At 38.2% G+C, this 19546-nt stretch overlaps 1 protein-coding gene across 9 annotated transcripts in view; it reads left to right on the top strand.

Moving 5' to 3' along the window:
* The window catches only part of pitrm1 (pitrilysin metallopeptidase 1), a 98909-nt gene that overhangs the window by 20990 nt on the left and 58373 nt on the right, over nt 1-19546 (top strand). For 8 of the 9 annotated variants that reach the window (XM_053651756.1, XM_053651750.1, XM_053651748.1 and 5 more), the window contains 3 exons: nt 3522-3636; nt 6024-6120; nt 13162-13322. In XM_053651756.1, the coding sequence (XP_053507731.1) occupies nt 3522-3636; nt 6024-6120; nt 13162-13322 (373 nt within the window). The remainder of the gene's footprint in view (nt 1-3521; nt 3637-6023; nt 6121-13161; nt 13323-19546) is intronic. The other variant, XM_053651757.1, reaches the window with a different exon arrangement.

Here is a 19546-nt window from a genome sequence, read left to right as displayed (position 1 = left end):
TCTCTGCGTGACATATCGCTTTGCTTGTATTTCCTCATTTGTAAGTTGCTTTGGATAAAAGCATCTGCTAAATTAATAAATGTAAATGTTATGACCATAAATGTACTTCCCACATTTGACCCGATGGTGGTGCTAGAGCATTGACACCGCTTGGCAAAAATTTAGTCAGAATGTTCCCTAGACCTTCCCTAATCAGTGACTACGTTTACATGGACAGCAGTAATCTAATTATTGACCTTACTCTGAGTAAGACAATATTGTGATTAAGGTGTTTACATGAATCGCTTTTAGAATACTCCTTTCATGTACCCGTTTTACATGTTATAGAACATAGTTCAATTAACAGCACACGTCATTACGTCACCGCGCCACACCGTCCGATGTCCCTCCAGAATTTCATGCATCAACATACAGTTCGTCTTCGTTATGTTACCGTATACAGTTTTGGGTGTTTGTATTTAAAATTTTTAGGAACGCTTCCAGTGCGGTTAATTATTTGTCATGCTGTACGTGCAAATAGGCAACTGCTTGAAGCCATGGGCTACGTCCCAAACTACGTACTTCCTACTGTATAGTAGCCGAGATACATGTATTTCGCCTACTTTAAGCCTATAGTAGGCAAGTACGTGGTTTGAGACGCAGCCGTGCTCTTTTGTTTGCCGTAAAACAGTTGAGCACTGCCGTGTGTGATCGTGTCCTGTCACAAAATACAGTGAATACTCTCACACTACTTTAATAATGTGATTAAGGTGTTTACATGTCTGTAATACACGTCGATAATGCGACTAAAACAGGAGTACTCCACATGTCTTAATTCAATTTGTGTTTACTTCGAGTATGACCTTAACTGGATTAAGGTAATTAAAAATTGCTGTTTACGTGGTAGTTTCTTAATCAGAGTATTGTCTTAATCGGGTTAATATTGGATTATTGTTGTCCATGTAAACGTACTGAGTTTGGCAACTTTCACAACTTTTTACCAGACAGTTCTATGGGCTGCCTTAGACACCATTGCCAGAGTAAGTAGAAAATATAGAATAACAATAAGGTGCCAAAAGTTTGTGGACACCTGATCACTGCACTTGTATGTGGTGGTTTTTTTTTTGTTTTGTTTTTTTTTAACATCCCGTTCCAGATTGAGTACCACCTTTACTATTACAATAACCTCCATTATTCTGGGAAGACTTTCACCTAGATTTTAGAGTGTGGCAATGGGGATTTGCCCATTTAGCCACAAGAGCATTATTGAGGTTGGGCAAGAAGGTCTGGCATGCAGTCAGCATTTCACTTCATCCCAGGGGATTTCAGTGGGATTGAGGTCAGGACTCTGTGCAGGCCACTCAAGGTCTTCTACGCCAAACTTGGCAAACCATGTCTTCATGGAACTCACTTTTTGCACAGGGGCATTGTCATGCTGGAACATGTTTAGGCCTCCTTGTTCGAATGAAGGGAAATCTTAATGCTACAGCGTAAAAAGACATTCTAGGTATGCCTCCAACTTTGTGGCAATAGTTTGAGGAAGACCCACATATGGGTGTGAGGGTCAGGTGTCCAGAAACTTTTGGCCATGTAGTATATTTTCAGTACTAGACTGAGTGATTGAGAAGAAAAGCCTGGATATATTAGTCATATGAAAACATTCATATGGGCCTCAAAGGTATGGGTTGGGTTTAAACTGGAAGAAGGGGGAATTGTTGTGCTAGAGTTGGCAAATTAGGGATAGATATTAATAATTCTGTTTGACTTACCTTGTAAGTGTTAATTTGTATGTTGGAATGATGCCATTGTCCATCTCTGCACTTTCAAGTTGGGAAATGTCAATGGAAAAAAACATGGACAGTTTGATGAATTTTAAGTTGAGGTGGCGAATTACAACTTGTTGCCTTGACTTGAATGCAGCGTAAGAATTTCAGTTTTATTACAATTAAGTTTAATGTACATCAGACAGGAATAAAGATTAGGGGAAAGGACACCTACAGGGCATTCGAAGAGTTTAAATGAGGATATTGTCTGCATAACAGTTATTTTATGTATGATATGTGTCTCATAACCTCATACAGTTGGGTCCATAAGTATTTGCATATGTATTTGCTGTTACAATTTTTGTGATTTTGCCTCTGTACACCACCACAATGGTTTTGAAATGAAGCAGTCAAGGTATGATTGAAGTGTAGATGTTAAGCTTTAATTCAAGGGGTTTGACAAAAATATTGCATTCACTCTACAGACTGTTTAACTGTTAACTGTTTATAGCAAAGTTGTGCATAGTCGCTCAGTTTTCACAGGCTAAAAATAATTGGATTGATAAGTAGTAGAAGTAGTTTCATGTCCACGTGTATACTGTTTTCTCATTATTTCATGACAGATTAAAAATATATAAGATCTGGCATTGATTCAAAGTATTGAATTTGCCTTTTGGCTGTTCATGGGAACTCTCAATATGCAGTCCAAAGAGGTGTCAGTGCAAGTGAAGGAGCCCATCATTAGGCTGAAAAAAAACAGAACAGACCTATCAGTGATAGCAAAAACTTTCGGAGTAGCCAAATCAACAAATTGGTACTGGTGTGCTCAGCAACACCAAAAGGCCTGGAAAACCATGGAAGACTAACTAAACTAAAGTGGATGGTTGCAGAATTCTTTCCTTCTTGAAGAAAAACCACTTCACAACATCTAGCCAAGTCGAGAACACTCTCGAGGAGATAGGTGTATCATTGTCAAAATCTAGAATCAAGAGTCACCTTCATGAATGTAAATACAGAGGGTTTACCTCAAGATGCAAACTACTAGTAACACTCAAGAACAGAAAGGCCAGATTAGACTTTGCTAGATAACATCTAAAAAAGCCTGCCCAGTTCAGGAACAAGATTCTTTGGACAGATGAAACCAAGAACCAAAATCCAAAGCATACCACACCATCTGTCAAATATTATGGAGGAAGTGTTATGGCATGTGCACATATGGCTACCATTGGGACTTTGTCACTGGTGTTTATTGATGATGGGACTGCTGGTAGAAATAGCAGGATGAATTCTGAAGTGTGTAGAGCTATACTTTCTGCTCAGATTCAGTAAAATGGGGGGGGGGGGAGATTGCAACTGGGACTGAAATTAGTTGGATTAGGTGGATTCAGGTCTGGTAAACCTATTAACCATTCATCAGCAACACGTTATCAATGTTATCAGTTAAATATCTATTTACACTAAATATATTTGATATACATGAGTGATTTATCATTTTAGGTGTGAGCACCATTTCTGGGTTATACACAAGTTAGTCAGTAAAATATAAGCAATGTGAAACAATAGGCTTAATTCTATATTCACTGGTTAATCACTGACTAGTTAAGGTTGGAAATGCATTTGACAAAATTAACATACCTAATTACAGTATTCTGAATCCTTAAATCCCCATCAACTTTTCATAATTAGCTTCTTAATGCTAGAGTTTTATAGCTGTGTGTGTGTGTGTGTGTGTAACATGCGGTGAAAGAGAGACTAACTGAACTGTTCTCTACTCCCCAGCTAGTGATTATACAATGTACCCATTCTCCACTCAGAATGCCAAGGATTTCCAAAACCTTCTATCCGTCTACCTTGATGCCGTCTTCTTTCCCTGCTTGCGAGAGCTGGACTTCTGGTATTGACTTTATATACATAAAAATATCACTTTCCATGTGGAATCATACTATTGATAGTCATGTGAAAAAATAAGTACACCCCTTGGAAATTATTGACTTTTTGACATATTTGGATAGGCAAACCTTTAATCATCTTTGAAACAGTGCCTATTAATAAAGTTGATACACTCTATCAAATGACACACAAAATTGACATTTTGTAGTAATTTTAACAATTTTAAAGTAACAAAAAACAGATGAGCGACATGATAAAGTAAGTACACCCCTACATTTATCACACCTTCAAATCCATAAAATTTGAATCTGTTACGATCTGGGACTTGGAACGGAAGCAAGTGCAGATTCAAGTCTTTATTACTCGCACAAAGTCAATAAACATAAAACACAGTCTTAAACGTGAAACGAGATTCAAGGCCAAAACAGGAAACTGGATTCAAGGCATGAAACAAAACAAGAAACGAGAACACGACCACTTAGCATCAAGGTAGCTAACACATACATAGCATACGAAATCATGTCTACATCTATACACTCATTTAATACTGCGCGAAGTGCGCAGAAACACGAGGGGTTTAAATAGCTCACATAATCAAACTTGAACTCATAACTAAACAGGGAGGAGACAGAACAGAAACCAAAACAAAGGCACGTGTCCATAGGAAACAGTCCTCCTTACATAATCTCGTGCATGCGTGCGCTCTCCGTGCATGCTACAGCGCCATCTGCAGGGGAGATCATGACAATCAGGTGTTCAAGATTGGGTGCCAGTGATTAGAACCTGCTTAAGGAGTGCAGGTGGTCTTATTTAAACCCCTCTTATATCTAGTGTCTGGTGTTTTCTTTGCTATTGAGGTGTTCTAAGATCTAAAGTGTTCTGTAAGGCCTTCAGAAATAAGATTATGGATGCCTATGAGTCGGGCAAGGGATTTCAAAAAATCCCCAAGTTATTTGAAATACATCATTCCACTAAAAGGAAAATAATGTACAAATGACTCAGATTTCAGACAACTGCCAATTTGTCTAGGACTAGCCTTCCCAACAAAGTCAGTCTCCAAGAACCCCAAAATTTCATCACAGGATCTGCTAGTAAGTCTTGCAACTGTGGGTCTCAGTGCATGCATCTACAATCAGAAAGAGATTGCACAAATTTGACCTGCACGGGGGGCATGCCAAGAAAAAGGCTTTGCAAGACTACAGTTTGCCAATGAGCATAGGCAAAAACCAGGCCTTTTGGAATAATGTGCTCTGGACAGACGAATCAAAGATAGAGTTCTTTGGCCACAGTAACAGCAGACATGTTTGGTGCAGACTATAGCTGCATCTAACGATTATTTTCATAATCGATTAGTTGGCCAATTTATTTTTTCCAGATTAATCGGATGGGGGGACTTTCAGTACCATTTTTTTCGTTTATTTAAAATAAAATCCAGAAACAGTGTTACAAATATAAATTTCAGACTAAAACTTTACACAACTGTTTATCCAATTATATAAGACTGAAAAGAACCCAATACACACAGACACACACCAGAATATATATTAGTCATTTAGGACTGTAGTTTAATTCAGTGCTTTTTGTGCATCCATAAAAATAATGCATACATACTTGTATATAAAATAAACCAAGTATATAACTAAGTATATAAACAATAAACTGAAGAAAGTCATTGTCGTTGACTTTGGTTGTCTGCTAAAGTCGCGGCATCACATTATGTGTATATGATGTCATGCGCAGTCAACTTGGAAGTTTTATAGAAGTTTAATAAATTAGTGCAATAAATATACAAAATAATAAATTTCATGTCATTTTGCACTGTTTGAGGATGTACCAGTTCTGAAAATGCAATTACTTGGATAAGCTAGCAGCCCAGCTGAGATGATTGATCCTGAAACAGGGAGCATGTGTGTAGCATGGAAGCTCATTATGCTAATGATGGATGTGATGTGAACAGCATCAGTGTCTGTTTTTTCTGCCATGTTCAACTCCAACCTCAGTCGCTTCTGAAAATGACTCTGGATCATCATCTTTGACCTGTCATGCACCGTTGATCTGAAACTAAATGACCTGAGTGGGATAGATAGTGATGTGCATCTCTCTACACCAGAAGTGCAAGGATCTTTATCTAACTTTTATCTAATGAGTGCAAGGATTTTATCGAACGCCTCTTTATATCATGCCAAGTAATATCAAAGTGTTAACTGTCCATAAAGCAAAAGAACAATTAAAGTACATTTACCTGCTTTTTTTACTGTCTGCCTCACTGTTTTTTTCTGTCACTAGTTGACATCCCCATAGCAGCAACTTTTGAGTGTATTAGTCAACTAGTATATTCAACCCTGTGTTTGTGTATCTGTCTATCTATGTCACTTTGTCTGTGTTTTGCAGGCAGGAAGGTTGGCGTTTGGAGAATGAGCATCCTACAGACCCATCATCTACACTGATGTTTAAAGGAGTGGTTTTCAATGAGATGAAAGGCGCTTTTGTGAGTCAACCCACATGCTATTATCACGTCTATTACTTTGCCAGTTTTTTCTAGATCGTGTTTAATATTATAAAACTTGAAACTCTGGAGTATCCTCCAGAAATATTGGCAAAAATTATGGTGCAAACGATACATATAATAATTAAAATCTTTGTTCTAACAAAAGCAAATTCCTATTATATCTTTTTTTTTTTTAAATAATTTTATTTATTTACTATTATTATTTTTTTTTTTTAGAAATAATCACCTGCCCGTTTTTGCTTTTTGTTTCATATAATTATACAGTGTGAAACCATGTAACATCTCCCCTCCGAGAGGCACTGGTTACAATTAGGATCCGGACTCTAACAGTGCATTGAAAAAGAACACCAAAAACCACAAATAATGTTCACCAAGTTTGGTGTGTATTATACAAAAGCAAGCCACCAAATATATACAACGAACCCACAGTCTCTCTTGAAGTGAAAAAAAGTCCTTTTAAGAAATTTATACAATAGATTAAAGTATTTTGGATTGTCTTCACCTGTTTCTCAATTCAGAGGTGAATGGATCCTCAGTTCCACTGGATCAATAAATTGCTCTAGCGAATTCTCCTGAGCAGCATCAAAAATAGAAAAAGAGGAAACCAGAATTCCTTCAGCAGCAATTTCCTTGGACACTGTGACAATAATCCCTAGTGTTGTAGACTTTGTCAGCTGAGCACACACCTTCTGTTGACTCTCTCACTTTATATTTACTTTCATAAACAAATGCAGTACCATGCTGCATGTGCAAAAAATGCACTGCCATGCTACATGTGAAAATGAATGTACATACTACCTCCAAATTGCAAACATGTATATTTCCATGTTACATGCAAAAATGAGTTCATAGACTATCTGCAAAAAAGACATTTCCACACTACAATCAAAAATGAAAAATACAAAGTAACATAATTTGCGTACATTTCAAGGACCATGTCCACTCCATGCAGAAATGTTCCTAAGCTCAATCCACGCTGTCTATCTCCAAAGAAAACCCTCCAATTCCAGAGTCACTCCAAAATACTTCTTCCAAAAGCGCTGACGCATTCAGGCTTTTTTGGGAACATGTCATTGCTATAAGATGCTACTAAATCATGCACTTAGTGAAAACCAAGAGAAATCTAGCGATCAGAAAAAGTGAACACTGCAAAACTTACAACTGCCAAAACTTATGCTCAAAGCTTTTGGGGGAGGACTGCCAGGCCTGAATGGCCATGACTGTTGCGTGCACAAAAAAACCTGTGTGGCGCTACAAGTTGATTGGCCTGTACCCATTGACCGACAGCGTATTGACCGTTCCAGACCAATAGGTGCGTGCGTAAAAGTGGGGGAGGGGGAAATTGCGTGTGGGGGTAGTTCTGTCTGTGATTGGTCAATCTTGGCAAGTGAGGTCTTGTTTGAAAGCTAACAAATTGTTTGTACAATTGGTCCATCCATTGTCAATCAATTAAGACCCTATTAAAAATTAGGACATGGTTTGTTACACACAGCCAAGTTTCGCCTATTTTCGAATGTGCGTCACTACAGTGTGTGGCTAATTACTAAATTCAGAGGGATGGGATACCAAAACACTTAATGCATTTCAAAGATGACATTTGTGACTAAATGTAGAACTTTGCATTTGTTTTCTTCAATTAAGCAGATGGACTATATACTGATGGAAATATGCATGATTTATAAAACCGGGATCAAGCTGGATTTTTGCCTATGTACGTATTGTAAGGACATAAACGTTTATAAAAGTCTGATCTTGGGTTTAAATGTTATACTTTTATTGTGGCAGTTGTGTACTGTGTTTTGCGATCAGAAAAGCTTTAGTTGCGCTATCTGTTTTATCTCTGTAACAGTGTTATTGTGGAGAGGTGTGAATTGTTTGGCCAGCAGGGGGTTCAAATACCACCCTTTTCCCATCCCCCTGCTCAGCAGCAGCTAAGCACACGGTCACAACACTGCACACACTGAAAGCCAACAGTGTCCTGACTAATTCTATAACAGACTTTTGTCTATAAATTAGTTTGTTTATACTGATTGAAAATGTCTGTCAGTTTCCATTTTGCTGGCGGAATGGAGTGCCACTGTACTGCTTAAAAAGGGTTAAACAATAAATAGCTCTGAATATATATATATATATATATATATATATATATATATATATATATATATATATATATATATATATAATTACACTCTTGTTTTAGTCTTCAGTTTCAACATGTGAAGACTGCATTTGTTATTAAAACGGAAAAGCCAACATGGAGATCAGAGAGCTTTCTATGGGAGAAAAGCAAGCCATTTTGAAGCTGAGAAAAGAGGTAAAATCAGTCCGAGGCACTGCAGAAATACCGGAAATGGAGAACATAACAATTTGAAATGTCCTGAAAAAGAAAGAACCCCACTGGTGTACTGAGCAACAGACACCGAATGGGTCGGCTAAGGAAAACAACAGCAGCTAATGACAGAAATCACAGCCCACCATTTGAAGAGGACTTCAAGAGCAGAAATATAGAAGCTATACCACAAGATGCAAACCACTCATCACCAGTAAAAAACGGAAAGCCAGTGGAATTTGCCAAAGAAATACAGAGATGGGCAACAAAAGTTCTGGACCCAAAATTAACCTCTATCAAAATGTTGGAAAGGCCAAAGTCTGGTGAAATTAAAGATCTGGTCATGATCCAAAACATACAAGCTCATCTGTGAAACATGATGGTGGTAGTGTCATGGCTTGGGCTTGCAAGACTGCTTCTGGATCAGGCTCACTAATCTTTCTTGATGACTCATTATGGTAGCAGCAGAATGAATTCAGAAGTTTACAGGAACATTTTGTCTGCCAATTTACAGAGAGATGTGGCCAAATTACTTGGGAGGAACTTTATAATGCAGCAAGACAGCAAAAAAAAAAATTCACCTCCTGAAGAGGAGACTGAAGGGAGAAATCCCCCCGAAACCAACAACTGAAAGAGACTGCAGTAAAAGCCTGGAAAAGCATCACAAAAGAAGAAACCAATGTCATTGAGTCATTTGCTTGATGCAGTTATTGCAAGCAAATGATATGCAACCAAATATTGTGTTATTTACTTCACTAATTATTTGTTCCTATACTTTTGAAAACCAAAAAATTGGGTGGTCTGATACAAAAGGCTTTGTTGTTTAACACATCTAGATGTAAATACCAGGAAATAAAAGCTGAAATCCTAAACTCTCATCTCATATCCATCATTTGACCTCAAGTGGAAAAAAGGGAAAGGGGGGGAATAGAGGAAGGAAAGGGAAAAATAAAAAGGGGGGAAAGAAACATTCTCTACTCACACCTACTGAAAGGTATGTACCACTACAAATACCTACCTCTCAGACTTTATACAAATATCTATCTAGATATCTATCTACCTATTTATTTTCTTAGTCTTCTTAATCTATCTGTCTATCCATACAACCTACTTTTTTAAAGGGGGAATATTGTGGGAAAAAAATAGAAAATAGAGAACAAGGAAGAAAAAAGGAAAATGGGGAGAAGGAAAAATAGAAAGGAAATGGGATTGAATGGACATAAAAGCACACCACTTTTACAGTATTCTCTGGAATACTGTAAAAGTGTAAGTCTACAGTGTAACTGTAAGTCTACACGCCCCTTTTATAATGCAGGGCTCTATGTTAACGATTTCTTTTAGGAGCACTTGTGCTCCTAATTACAAAAATTTAGGAGCACAGTCAAAAATTTTGGAGCACGGTTGTAGTTGAGGTTTTTTTTTTTTGGAGATGGTAATGTTAATGTGCCACAATATAACACGCAAGTAGGCATGAAAAAACTTGAGCTTGTCAATTATGACAGAATTTAGGAACATGGTGTGAGCCATGATTTACGACCGAAACTGATCCAGATACCAATCTTTATTTGTTTAAGCTTTAATCAGGAGGTCTATCATAAAAAGTTAAATTTAAGCTCTCTGCTCATGGTCACTGTTAATTGAATTAAAATAATAGCGATGAGAAATACTGTTGGTTAATTGATAAATAAACAAGCATAAAATATTTATTTTAAGTATCTTAAACAATAAAGAGTCCTAATTAAAAGTAGACTAACACAAAAATGGTCCATACTTGGAAAAAGGTTAATAGCCTTCTAAGAAAATAGCCAACTAAGCTTAATGTCAAATTGATATTAAATGCAACCCATAGTAATTAAACATTATTTCATTTATCATTTTATTTGTATTTTATGAAGTTATTATGATATCTATTTTTTATATTAAATGATTTATTTATAACTAAGCACATTTTCTGTCTTTACATTTTATTAGTTTATTTTGTTTGTTTATCAGTTGTTCCTGTTAGATCGGTTCCCCCAGTACAGTGTTGCCGTGTCTGCAGATAATATTGTTTTTTTGGGGAATTAAATCAAAACATGGAAACTGGAGTTGACGTTTCTGGTGATATCTGGCAACCGTGAGTTTAAATAAAGTGAATGCGCTATTAGAGTTGGTGAAGGAGAGCGGCAGTGTACTGTATGTTTACAGACTGAACAGTTGCTAATCTTGATTATGATTGGTGAGGAATTATTTAATAAATAAGTTTGAATTAAACCCACCTTGTAGTGTTAACATTATTAATTATCGCTGTGTCTACATGAGCAGGTGCAGGTTCAGGTCATTCTGTGGGATCGATAAAAGATTGCGGTTTGTGAGATCAGGAAGTTGAGAGAAGCAGATGATGTTCAGTTTTACTATTCATCATAATGGCTTCTTTGCAGTATTTACACACTTGTTCGGTTGACTGATGTGATGAAAAGCATTGTGAAAGTAACTGTTGCGCGGTGTAGATGCATTTTGGACTTCCTGTAGTTTTTATTCTGATTGTATTATACAACTCCGAACAGGTCACTCGCACCGGTGCTCCTAAATATTTATTCTCAGCCGCACAAAGTACTTTTCAGTCGCAAATGCGAGTGAAATGATTGCGAATGATTGCACTGTAATGGCAGTTTTAAAATGTCAAAAAGTAAGCCAAGATAAATCATGTCAGAACCTTGTCAACCTTTATTGTGAAATTGCAAGCTATAAATTAAAGTGAAAATTAATAGTTGTTCAGGGGGAAAAAATGAGAAATCAGAAGATGCTGCACACCACCTACAGACACGGGCATGAATGCCCGGCCAACTGAAACAGGCCATGAGATGTTTAGTGTTTTATCCTACCTGAATGCTCAGCCATGGGATTATGATGAGCCATATGGAAAAGCATTTCCCTGCAGCTCTTTCAGACCAACTATTGGGTTGTCTTTTCCTTCCTTTGAGTGTCCTGTGTCCCTCAATATAATCTGTCCTTAATAATAGAAAATTAGGGGTAGGACAGTGCAGCATTTGGCTCAACGGGCTGACTATAAATTACATTCCATTTTTGAAGGCGTACCTTAAGTCTTGCCACTGTCCCCAGGCGAAATCCCTGCAGGGGAGGTGGGTAGACCTTGCTGCACAGCAGATGTTGATGGTCTTGGCACTGCCTCCCTAGCCAGTGCTGTGTATATCCCACATCATACTTTGCTATTGCAGGACCCATCCACAAACATTCCCTTTACTAATATCTGAAAATCTGGCCAATTCATCCCCAGTATCAGCAGATGGGTGAGAATTGGTTGATTGAGGGTTGGTTACAGCTCTAATCCACCATTCTTCCAACTCTAATAACAAAACACTGATCCTGGAAATGCCCAGGCTCCATGCAGCACCAATATGCCTGCTTGGGCCTTAAACCTGCACCTGCAGCCCCCAGAACGACCATCTGGAGAGAGAGAAAAAGCATGAGATTGGAAAGAAAAAGGGAATGGACCAGATCGGAACCCAGGTCCAAGGAGAGGGTTTTGAAGGGACAATCCCTCATTTCTTCTCTGCCAGCACTCCTGGCCCACATGACGCCACATGCCAACACTGAACTCCAAGTTGATCCCGATGGCAAGTTAGCACCTTGCATGGTAGCTCTGCTACTATTGGGGTGTGTGTGTGTGTGTGTGTGTGTGTGTGTGTGTGAATGGGTGAATGAGAACCAGTGTAAAGCGCTTTGGAACCACTGAGGTTAAAGTGCTATATAAGTGCAGACCATTTACAAATTATGATGCATTAATACAAAATAGATCATTTGTATTCACAAATACATCTGTCTCTGTGTACAAATCGCTGCACATTCATTTAATTCTGAACTTCTCAGACAAATTGTAAGGCATTTGTTTGTGTATAGTAAGATGCATTTGCAATATACCATGTTCATGGATAATTGTGCATGAGTTTATTAATAATTGAGATTAATTTCATCCCATAGGTTTCTCACTTCGGTTTCCGGTTAAGGTCTGGTGATTACCAGTCTAAAACCTTCTGCTTTTCTCCCTGATCAAGTCCTTTGTTGTTTTGGCAGTGCTTTTTATGTCATTGTCTTGACAGTCATTCCCAATTAGGTCGATGCATTTCTCTATAAATTGGAAGACAGATTGTTTCTGTAGAACCTCAACACCTGTAAATCATTAATGCGCTAATGGATTCCTCAGAAATTTAGATTCTGAAATTTAAGACATTCAGGACATGATTTTGAAGACCTTTACCATTTATACATCTGTAAACTCATCCAGTATAACAAACTCGATGCAAGTCTATTATGTAATAATTTGGATTCACACTAGTTAGAAATGTCTGTTCTGTGGCTGAGAATGTATAACTGATGCACTCCAGTTGCAAATATTTGTGCAGCAAACCAAAAGAAAAAGAACAATACAACTTTACTTTTATCTCCTCCATGTATTCTGTGTTGGGGTTGCTGCACACTAAAGTACAAGAGGAGGTGATGTGCAAGTTGTAGAAATCAGAAAAAGACACTGCAGTACCAGTGCAGATGTGCTGAGAAAAAAAAAAAATATTCAATCAGTTAAATCAGTTCAACATGCTCCATGATGCGTGGTTTTATACAATCTGTAGTTAACACTTCTAAAATGTATCGTGTATGTGTGTCTGTCTCTCTCTGTGTGTGTGTGTATGTAGTCGGATAATGAACGAGTCTTCGCGCAGCACTTGCAGAACAAGCTGTTACCTGATCACACATACTCGGTGGTGTCAGGAGGAGAACCTCTCGCCATACCCGACCTCACATGGGAACAACTGAAATACTTTCATGCTACACACTACCATCCCAGCAATGCAAGGTGCGCACACACACATTCTCTAACATCCAAAGATATGTGAGGTGCAGGTTCATACATACAGGCATTCAACCTCAGGTCTACACATGTGCACACCACAATCCCAGCAATACATCAATATAAACAAAACAACCAGTCAATAGTATGAGTGAAATCTAATCAAATTCAGATCTTATTTGTCACACACACAACCATACACAGTACAATGTGCAGTGAAATGCTTATTAAGACTGTCCATGACACACATTATAGAATTTACCTAAACACAAATTTAACTTTTAATTAAAATATGTATTTAACACATCATCTCACAAAGAATTGTGAACAAAATGTGACAAGCATTTATATTTTACTTTAAGTTAAACCAGATCTTAAGAGGTTATCCATGAGTTATGAGATATAAATGAGGTGACCCGGAGGCCAGATTCCCCTAGTTATCAACGTGGGAAAGATTATAGAATACACAAAAGAATTAAGAAACGTGTGCTGTTCTTCATAAATCAAGTAAGAACCTAAGAGCTGTAATGAACCTTCCTGGAAAAGGACGCAAGTGTATTTTGCCCCACATACAGTGAGGAGGATGGATGTTTAGAGGCAAAGATTTCTCCAATGACCACAAAAGATGGCATGGTTTTGGGGTCACAAAATCTCCAAATTATAATTAGATGACACCTCTATGCCATCAAACTACTTGGAAGGTGTGACAGAAGGCAGCCTTTTCTTTCACCTAACCACAAACATAAACGAATAGAGTCTGGACACTACTGAAACTGTTACTGCAACTGGGTTCTATGATCAGTATGGTCAGATGAGACAAATGGAGAGCATTTTTGCAATCGCTTAAGGAAGGAAAGAAATTAATTCTCAGTTAAGTATTGTGTATGATCTGTGAGGATGTGGAACGATGTTTTTTAGGGCCCAAGCACTGAAGATGCCGTGCCTCCAGTGCAAAATTGTGGAACTAATTATTAATTTAAAAGAAGGCATAAAAGGCAGAGGTATCGGTAATGAGTACCAGCTCTGCCTTTTATGCCTTCTTTTAAATAATTAATGACTAATTCCACAATTCTGAAGGAAATGCAAATAAAAACTTAATTCTCTTTATTCACTTCTTTATTCACTTCTTTATTTCAAGAAGTTGTTTCACAGTAACTGGTCTCATAAACACATTACTCAAATTAACATTAACACATTAGCTAAATTCTGAAGTTTAAACCAAGATTTCTTAAACTTATTGAAGGTTATTAATTCATATTAGCATTGACTGAATTCTAAAAAACCTCCTTTTAGGCTCACACTCACCACAAACAAAATCATTTCCCTACTACATCAAACTGGTAATATATAATATAAACTTTAACATATTAACATTAACTTTATATGAAATACACTACAAAATATTTTTCTGTGCAATATATATACTTTTTTGGTGTGTGTGTGTATGTATTATTATACATAGTGAAAAATCAGCAGTAGAACTCATGGTTATGTTTAATAATGAAAGTAAGCACATTTCCACATGCACAATGCGACGAAAACTTTGGGAGGATTGGGACTAAACAGCTGTGACCTAATCAGTGCTCATCAGAAAACAACTTCAGTTTGCTAGGGCGCATAAAGATTAGAATGTGGACCAATGGAAAAAAGTCATGTGATCTAATGAGTCCAGATTTACCCTATTCCAAAGCGATCATACACAGTGCCTACTGTACAAGCCTCTGGAGGCAGTGATATGATCTGGGGTTGCTTTAGTTGGTCAGGTCTATAATCGGCAAGATTATGCGACAATAAAATTAAGTCATTCAGTTCCTGAATGTACTGAATGACCAGGTTATTCCATCAGTGGATTTTTTTTTTAATGCCTCAATGAATGCTTGTCACTTGGTCATTTATTTGTTGAGGAAAATGATCCAATATTACATATCTTTTCAGTGGCAAAAGTATGAGAATGTTTGCTTTCAATATCTAGTGTGTGACCCCCTTGTGAAGATTTAGCCCATTCATCAACACAGAACAGCTTCAACTCTGGGATATTGGTCAGTTTCCTCAGAATAACTGCTTGCTTTAGGTCCTTCCACATCATTTCGATTGGATTAAGATCAAGACTTTGACTTGGCTTAGCTATTTTTGACTTGCAGACTTAGCTATTCTTGGGGGCACATTTCCTTCAAATATAAAACTTCTCCACTGCATTTTCATTGGCTCTGATGCCGGGAGTACATGAAGACATTATTTTTATCAATGTAGCCGCTCCAGCGCGGAAAACATGGAGACTTTGTGCAGCTCACTCGGGGGAGGGTCTATGCTAATATGGCAGGGTCTGCCACCAGTCGTGGGCGGGGCCTGTTCCAATATGATGTCACATTGGAGAGAAAACTAAAATGATTCATTTTGAGACACTGTTTATGACTTTATGTGGAATATAAAAAAAGAGTGGGTGGATTTTTACCATTGTAGGGTGGTTGTGTACACACACTGCTGACACATTTATGTTCAAACACCATGTAAAAGTGTATAGGTCCTGTTTAACTTAATTCTTCTTTAACCATTCCTTGGTAGAACGACTTGTGTGCTTAGGGTCATTGTCATGCTACATGACCCACTATCTCTTGAGATTCAGCTCATGGACATATGACCTGACATTTTCCTTTAGAATTCACTGGTATCATTCAGAATTCATTTTTCCATCCATGTTGGCAGGCCATCCTGGCCTATATACAGCAAAAAAGCCTTAACTGCAACTAACAATTAATTTGATAATTGATTAATCTGGGGACGTTATTTCACATTCTGCCCAATGTTGTCCTTCAAACATTGTGCAAATTGAAGGCTATGAAAAAGATATTAAATGTATCGATGTGGACTATGCTATACATTATGCAAAGGATTTTAAAAAATATATTAACATTATATTTTGGGGGGGGGGAAACAATTGATTGTCCACAATCTTTAAAGCAGAAATTAAATCACTATTAATAATGCTAAAAAAGAAAAACAAAAGCACAAACTACAGTTGCAATCAAAATTATTCAACCCCCATTGCAAATCAGGTTTATTGTCAAAATGTACAGACTTTCAGCAGTTTGCAATTAACAAATCAAACAAAAGTAGTTCAACATAATGAATGCTTGAAGTGGTTTCCCTAAATTCAACTGAAAATGCAACTTATGATTTCTCCAGTCTCAAAATTATTCAACCCCCTGAATAGAATCCCTCACAACAGCACAAATATGCAAAACAGGTGTTCCCTCAAGCACACCTGATGCAACTAATCAAGGGCTTCATTAGTTACACCAGGTGTGCTTTAGCTGGAGCACATGAAATACCTGAACTTGCTAGGGGCAGAAAATATATGAAATACCTGGATGGAGCAGAAAAAGGAAGCTATCAAGTGCTGCAACCAGATTTCTGAGAAGGCAGGTTGTGGAAAAACTCTCGAGTGACTGCAAAAGACCTGCAGCAAGACTTGGTGGTATCTCGCACTGAGATTTCAGTGATCACAGTATGGCGCATACTAAAATGCAGGTTTTTAAAGGTTTCCATGACAGAAATCCAAGATGTACACCACTACTCACCCAAAAGCACAAGAAAAGTTGGCTCAAAATCATATAAATAAGCCACAGAAGTTTTTGGAATTCTGTTCTGTGGAGCAATGAAACAAAACTGGAACTTTTCAGCACTATGGATCAGTGGTATGTCTGGAGGAAGAACACTCTGTCCACATTCAAGGATGGTGGTGGCTCGGTGATGCTCTGGGGCTGCTTTGCCTCCTCTGGCACTGGAAACCCTCAGTGTGTGGAAGGCAAGATGGATTCATTGAAGTATCAGGGAATCCTAGGAGAAAAAGTCATGCTGTCTGTGAGAAAGCTGAAGCTTGGGCATCATTGGACCTTCCAGCAGAACAATGATCCCAAGCATACCTCAAATTCCACCAAGGCTTGGTTGCAGAAGTAGTCCTGGAAGATTCTACAGGGCCATCATAGTCACCTGACTTGAACCCCATAGAAAATCTCTGAAGGCACTTGCAGCATGCAAGGCCATTGCTCTTGAGGAATGGGCTAAGATTCCTCAGGAACTCTGCCAGAAGCTATGCATCTCATTTGCAGCAGGTCATAACAGCAAAATTGTGCTCTACTAAGTACTAAAGAGGCTTGCCATGAAGGGGTTGAATAATTTTGAGACTGTCGAAATCAGTTGCATTTTCAGTTGAATTTGGGGAAACCACTTGAAGCATTAATTGTTTCAATTGCTTTTGTTTGCCTTGTTCATTGCAAACAGCTGGAAGTCTGTAAATATTATCAATAAACCTGATTGTCAGTGGGGGTTGAATCATTTTGATTGCAACTGTAAGTGTTAACTGCTAAGAGGTTGAACGTTGTGCAGTAACACACACATTCACTAATAAAGTACATACATGTGACGATACGCATACACTGTAAAGTTACATTATTCTTTAAATGTATCACACTTTATATTCAATTACGTTATAACCCCATTACAGTTACAGCTCTCATAAAAAACAGAATTACTTTTGTTTCTAAATATAGCATCAAACAGATTTGATCAAAATTATTCAGAATTATTGCGCTTCCTTTCTGTTGCGCGCTATTTGACGCACATGCGTGGACTCATTCAGTGAAGTTTAATGGAGACTGACTTGCTGTCAGCACCATATGCAAAATGGAAATACTGGCATGAATTTCTAGCGTTTACAGATAAGGATATAAACGTAAAAATGTCATTTCTGCGCTGAAGAAAACATGTCTGAAACACGTTAAACAGCACACGCATCTGTTGTAGCATCTGAAATGACAAGCCACATTACTACACTTACGAGTTTATTTGAAGTGCTTAATATGAAACATTTTCATGTTTTGAACAGCCTGGATCATGCACCTTTCCCACAGCAGCTCAGTCTGTGACCTCCCCTGTTTTTCACGTGTTTTATTCATAGAAATGTGTTTTTCACCATTGTGAAGTGACGTCACATACCCAACTAATCGATAATGAAATTTGTTGTCGATTATTTTAATCATCAATTATTGTCGATTTTATCAATTAGTTGCTGCAGCCCTAATCATGATACTTCCACCACAATGTTTCACAGTTGGGATAAGGTTCTTATGCTGGAATGCAGCATTTTCCTTTCTCCAAACATAATGCTTCTCATTTAAACGAAAAGTTCTATTTTGGACTTATCCAGCTATAAAACATTTTTTGCAATAGCCTTCTGCCTTGTGCACATGATATAACTGCAGATGGTCAGCAATGTTCTTTTTGGAGAGCAGTGGCTTTCTCCTTGCAACCCTGCCATGCACACCATTGTTCTGTGTTCTCATGATGGTGGACTCATGAACATTAACATAAGCCAATGTGCAAGAGTCCTTTAGTTGCTTAGAAATTACCCTGGGTTCCTTTGTGACCTCACAGACTATTCCACAACTTGCTCTTGGAGTGATCTTTGTTGGTCGACCACTCCTGGGGAGGGTAACAATGGTCTTGTATTTCCAGCCAGGTGTGTATCAACAACTGTTTTTCTGAGGTCCTCAGAAATCTCCTTTGTGGGAATTCGGAATTCGGTGGAGTAGGACGCGAAGTTGGAGGCTCCTGCTGATTTCGATTAAAATTGTAATTAATTTGCGCTTTTCGGTCATATAATACATTTTCACTTATTCTATTCTGTTTCCTTGTTTGCAATTTTAACTTTGTGGTACGTTAAAATGTCTGGAAAGAACACGAAAACCCGTGGTAGCATTCAGACACGACTGAGGCCAAGTGTGCGCGCTGTGAGCGAGTCCCCTTCTCCCCCTGTATCTGCGTCGCCGAGCGGTGACCCTGACTTCGCCGCACTCAGGCTTGAGTTGCTGGCTTTACTGAGGAAGGACATCACCGATATTTTTAAAAAGGAGCTCCAGAAGCTCCAGGAGACTCTCGGGGGTGCGCTGTCTACTATCCAGCTTGACCTGCAGGCCGTGAAGACACAGCTGGCTAGTGATAAAGTTGCTACCGAGGCTACCATATCAACACTGAAAGGTACTGTTGGGAAATGGAGCACGCTCTCTCCGGTTGCACCAATGACATAGTTCATATGAAGACTACTATCGAGTCTCTCACCACGACCGTGACTCAATTAGAGAATAAATGTGAGGATTTGGAGTCGATATCACGGCGCAAAAACATTAGGATAGTGGGAGTTCCAGAGGGCCCTGACACATGTACAACTACTG

Source organism: Ictalurus furcatus, chromosome 20 (genome assembly GCF_023375685.1).
Source record: "Ictalurus furcatus strain D&B chromosome 20, Billie_1.0, whole genome shotgun sequence".
In the NCBI taxonomy this organism is placed as follows: Eukaryota; Metazoa; Chordata; class Actinopteri; order Siluriformes; family Ictaluridae; genus Ictalurus; species Ictalurus furcatus.
This window is presented reverse-complemented; position numbering and strand designations above follow the sequence as displayed.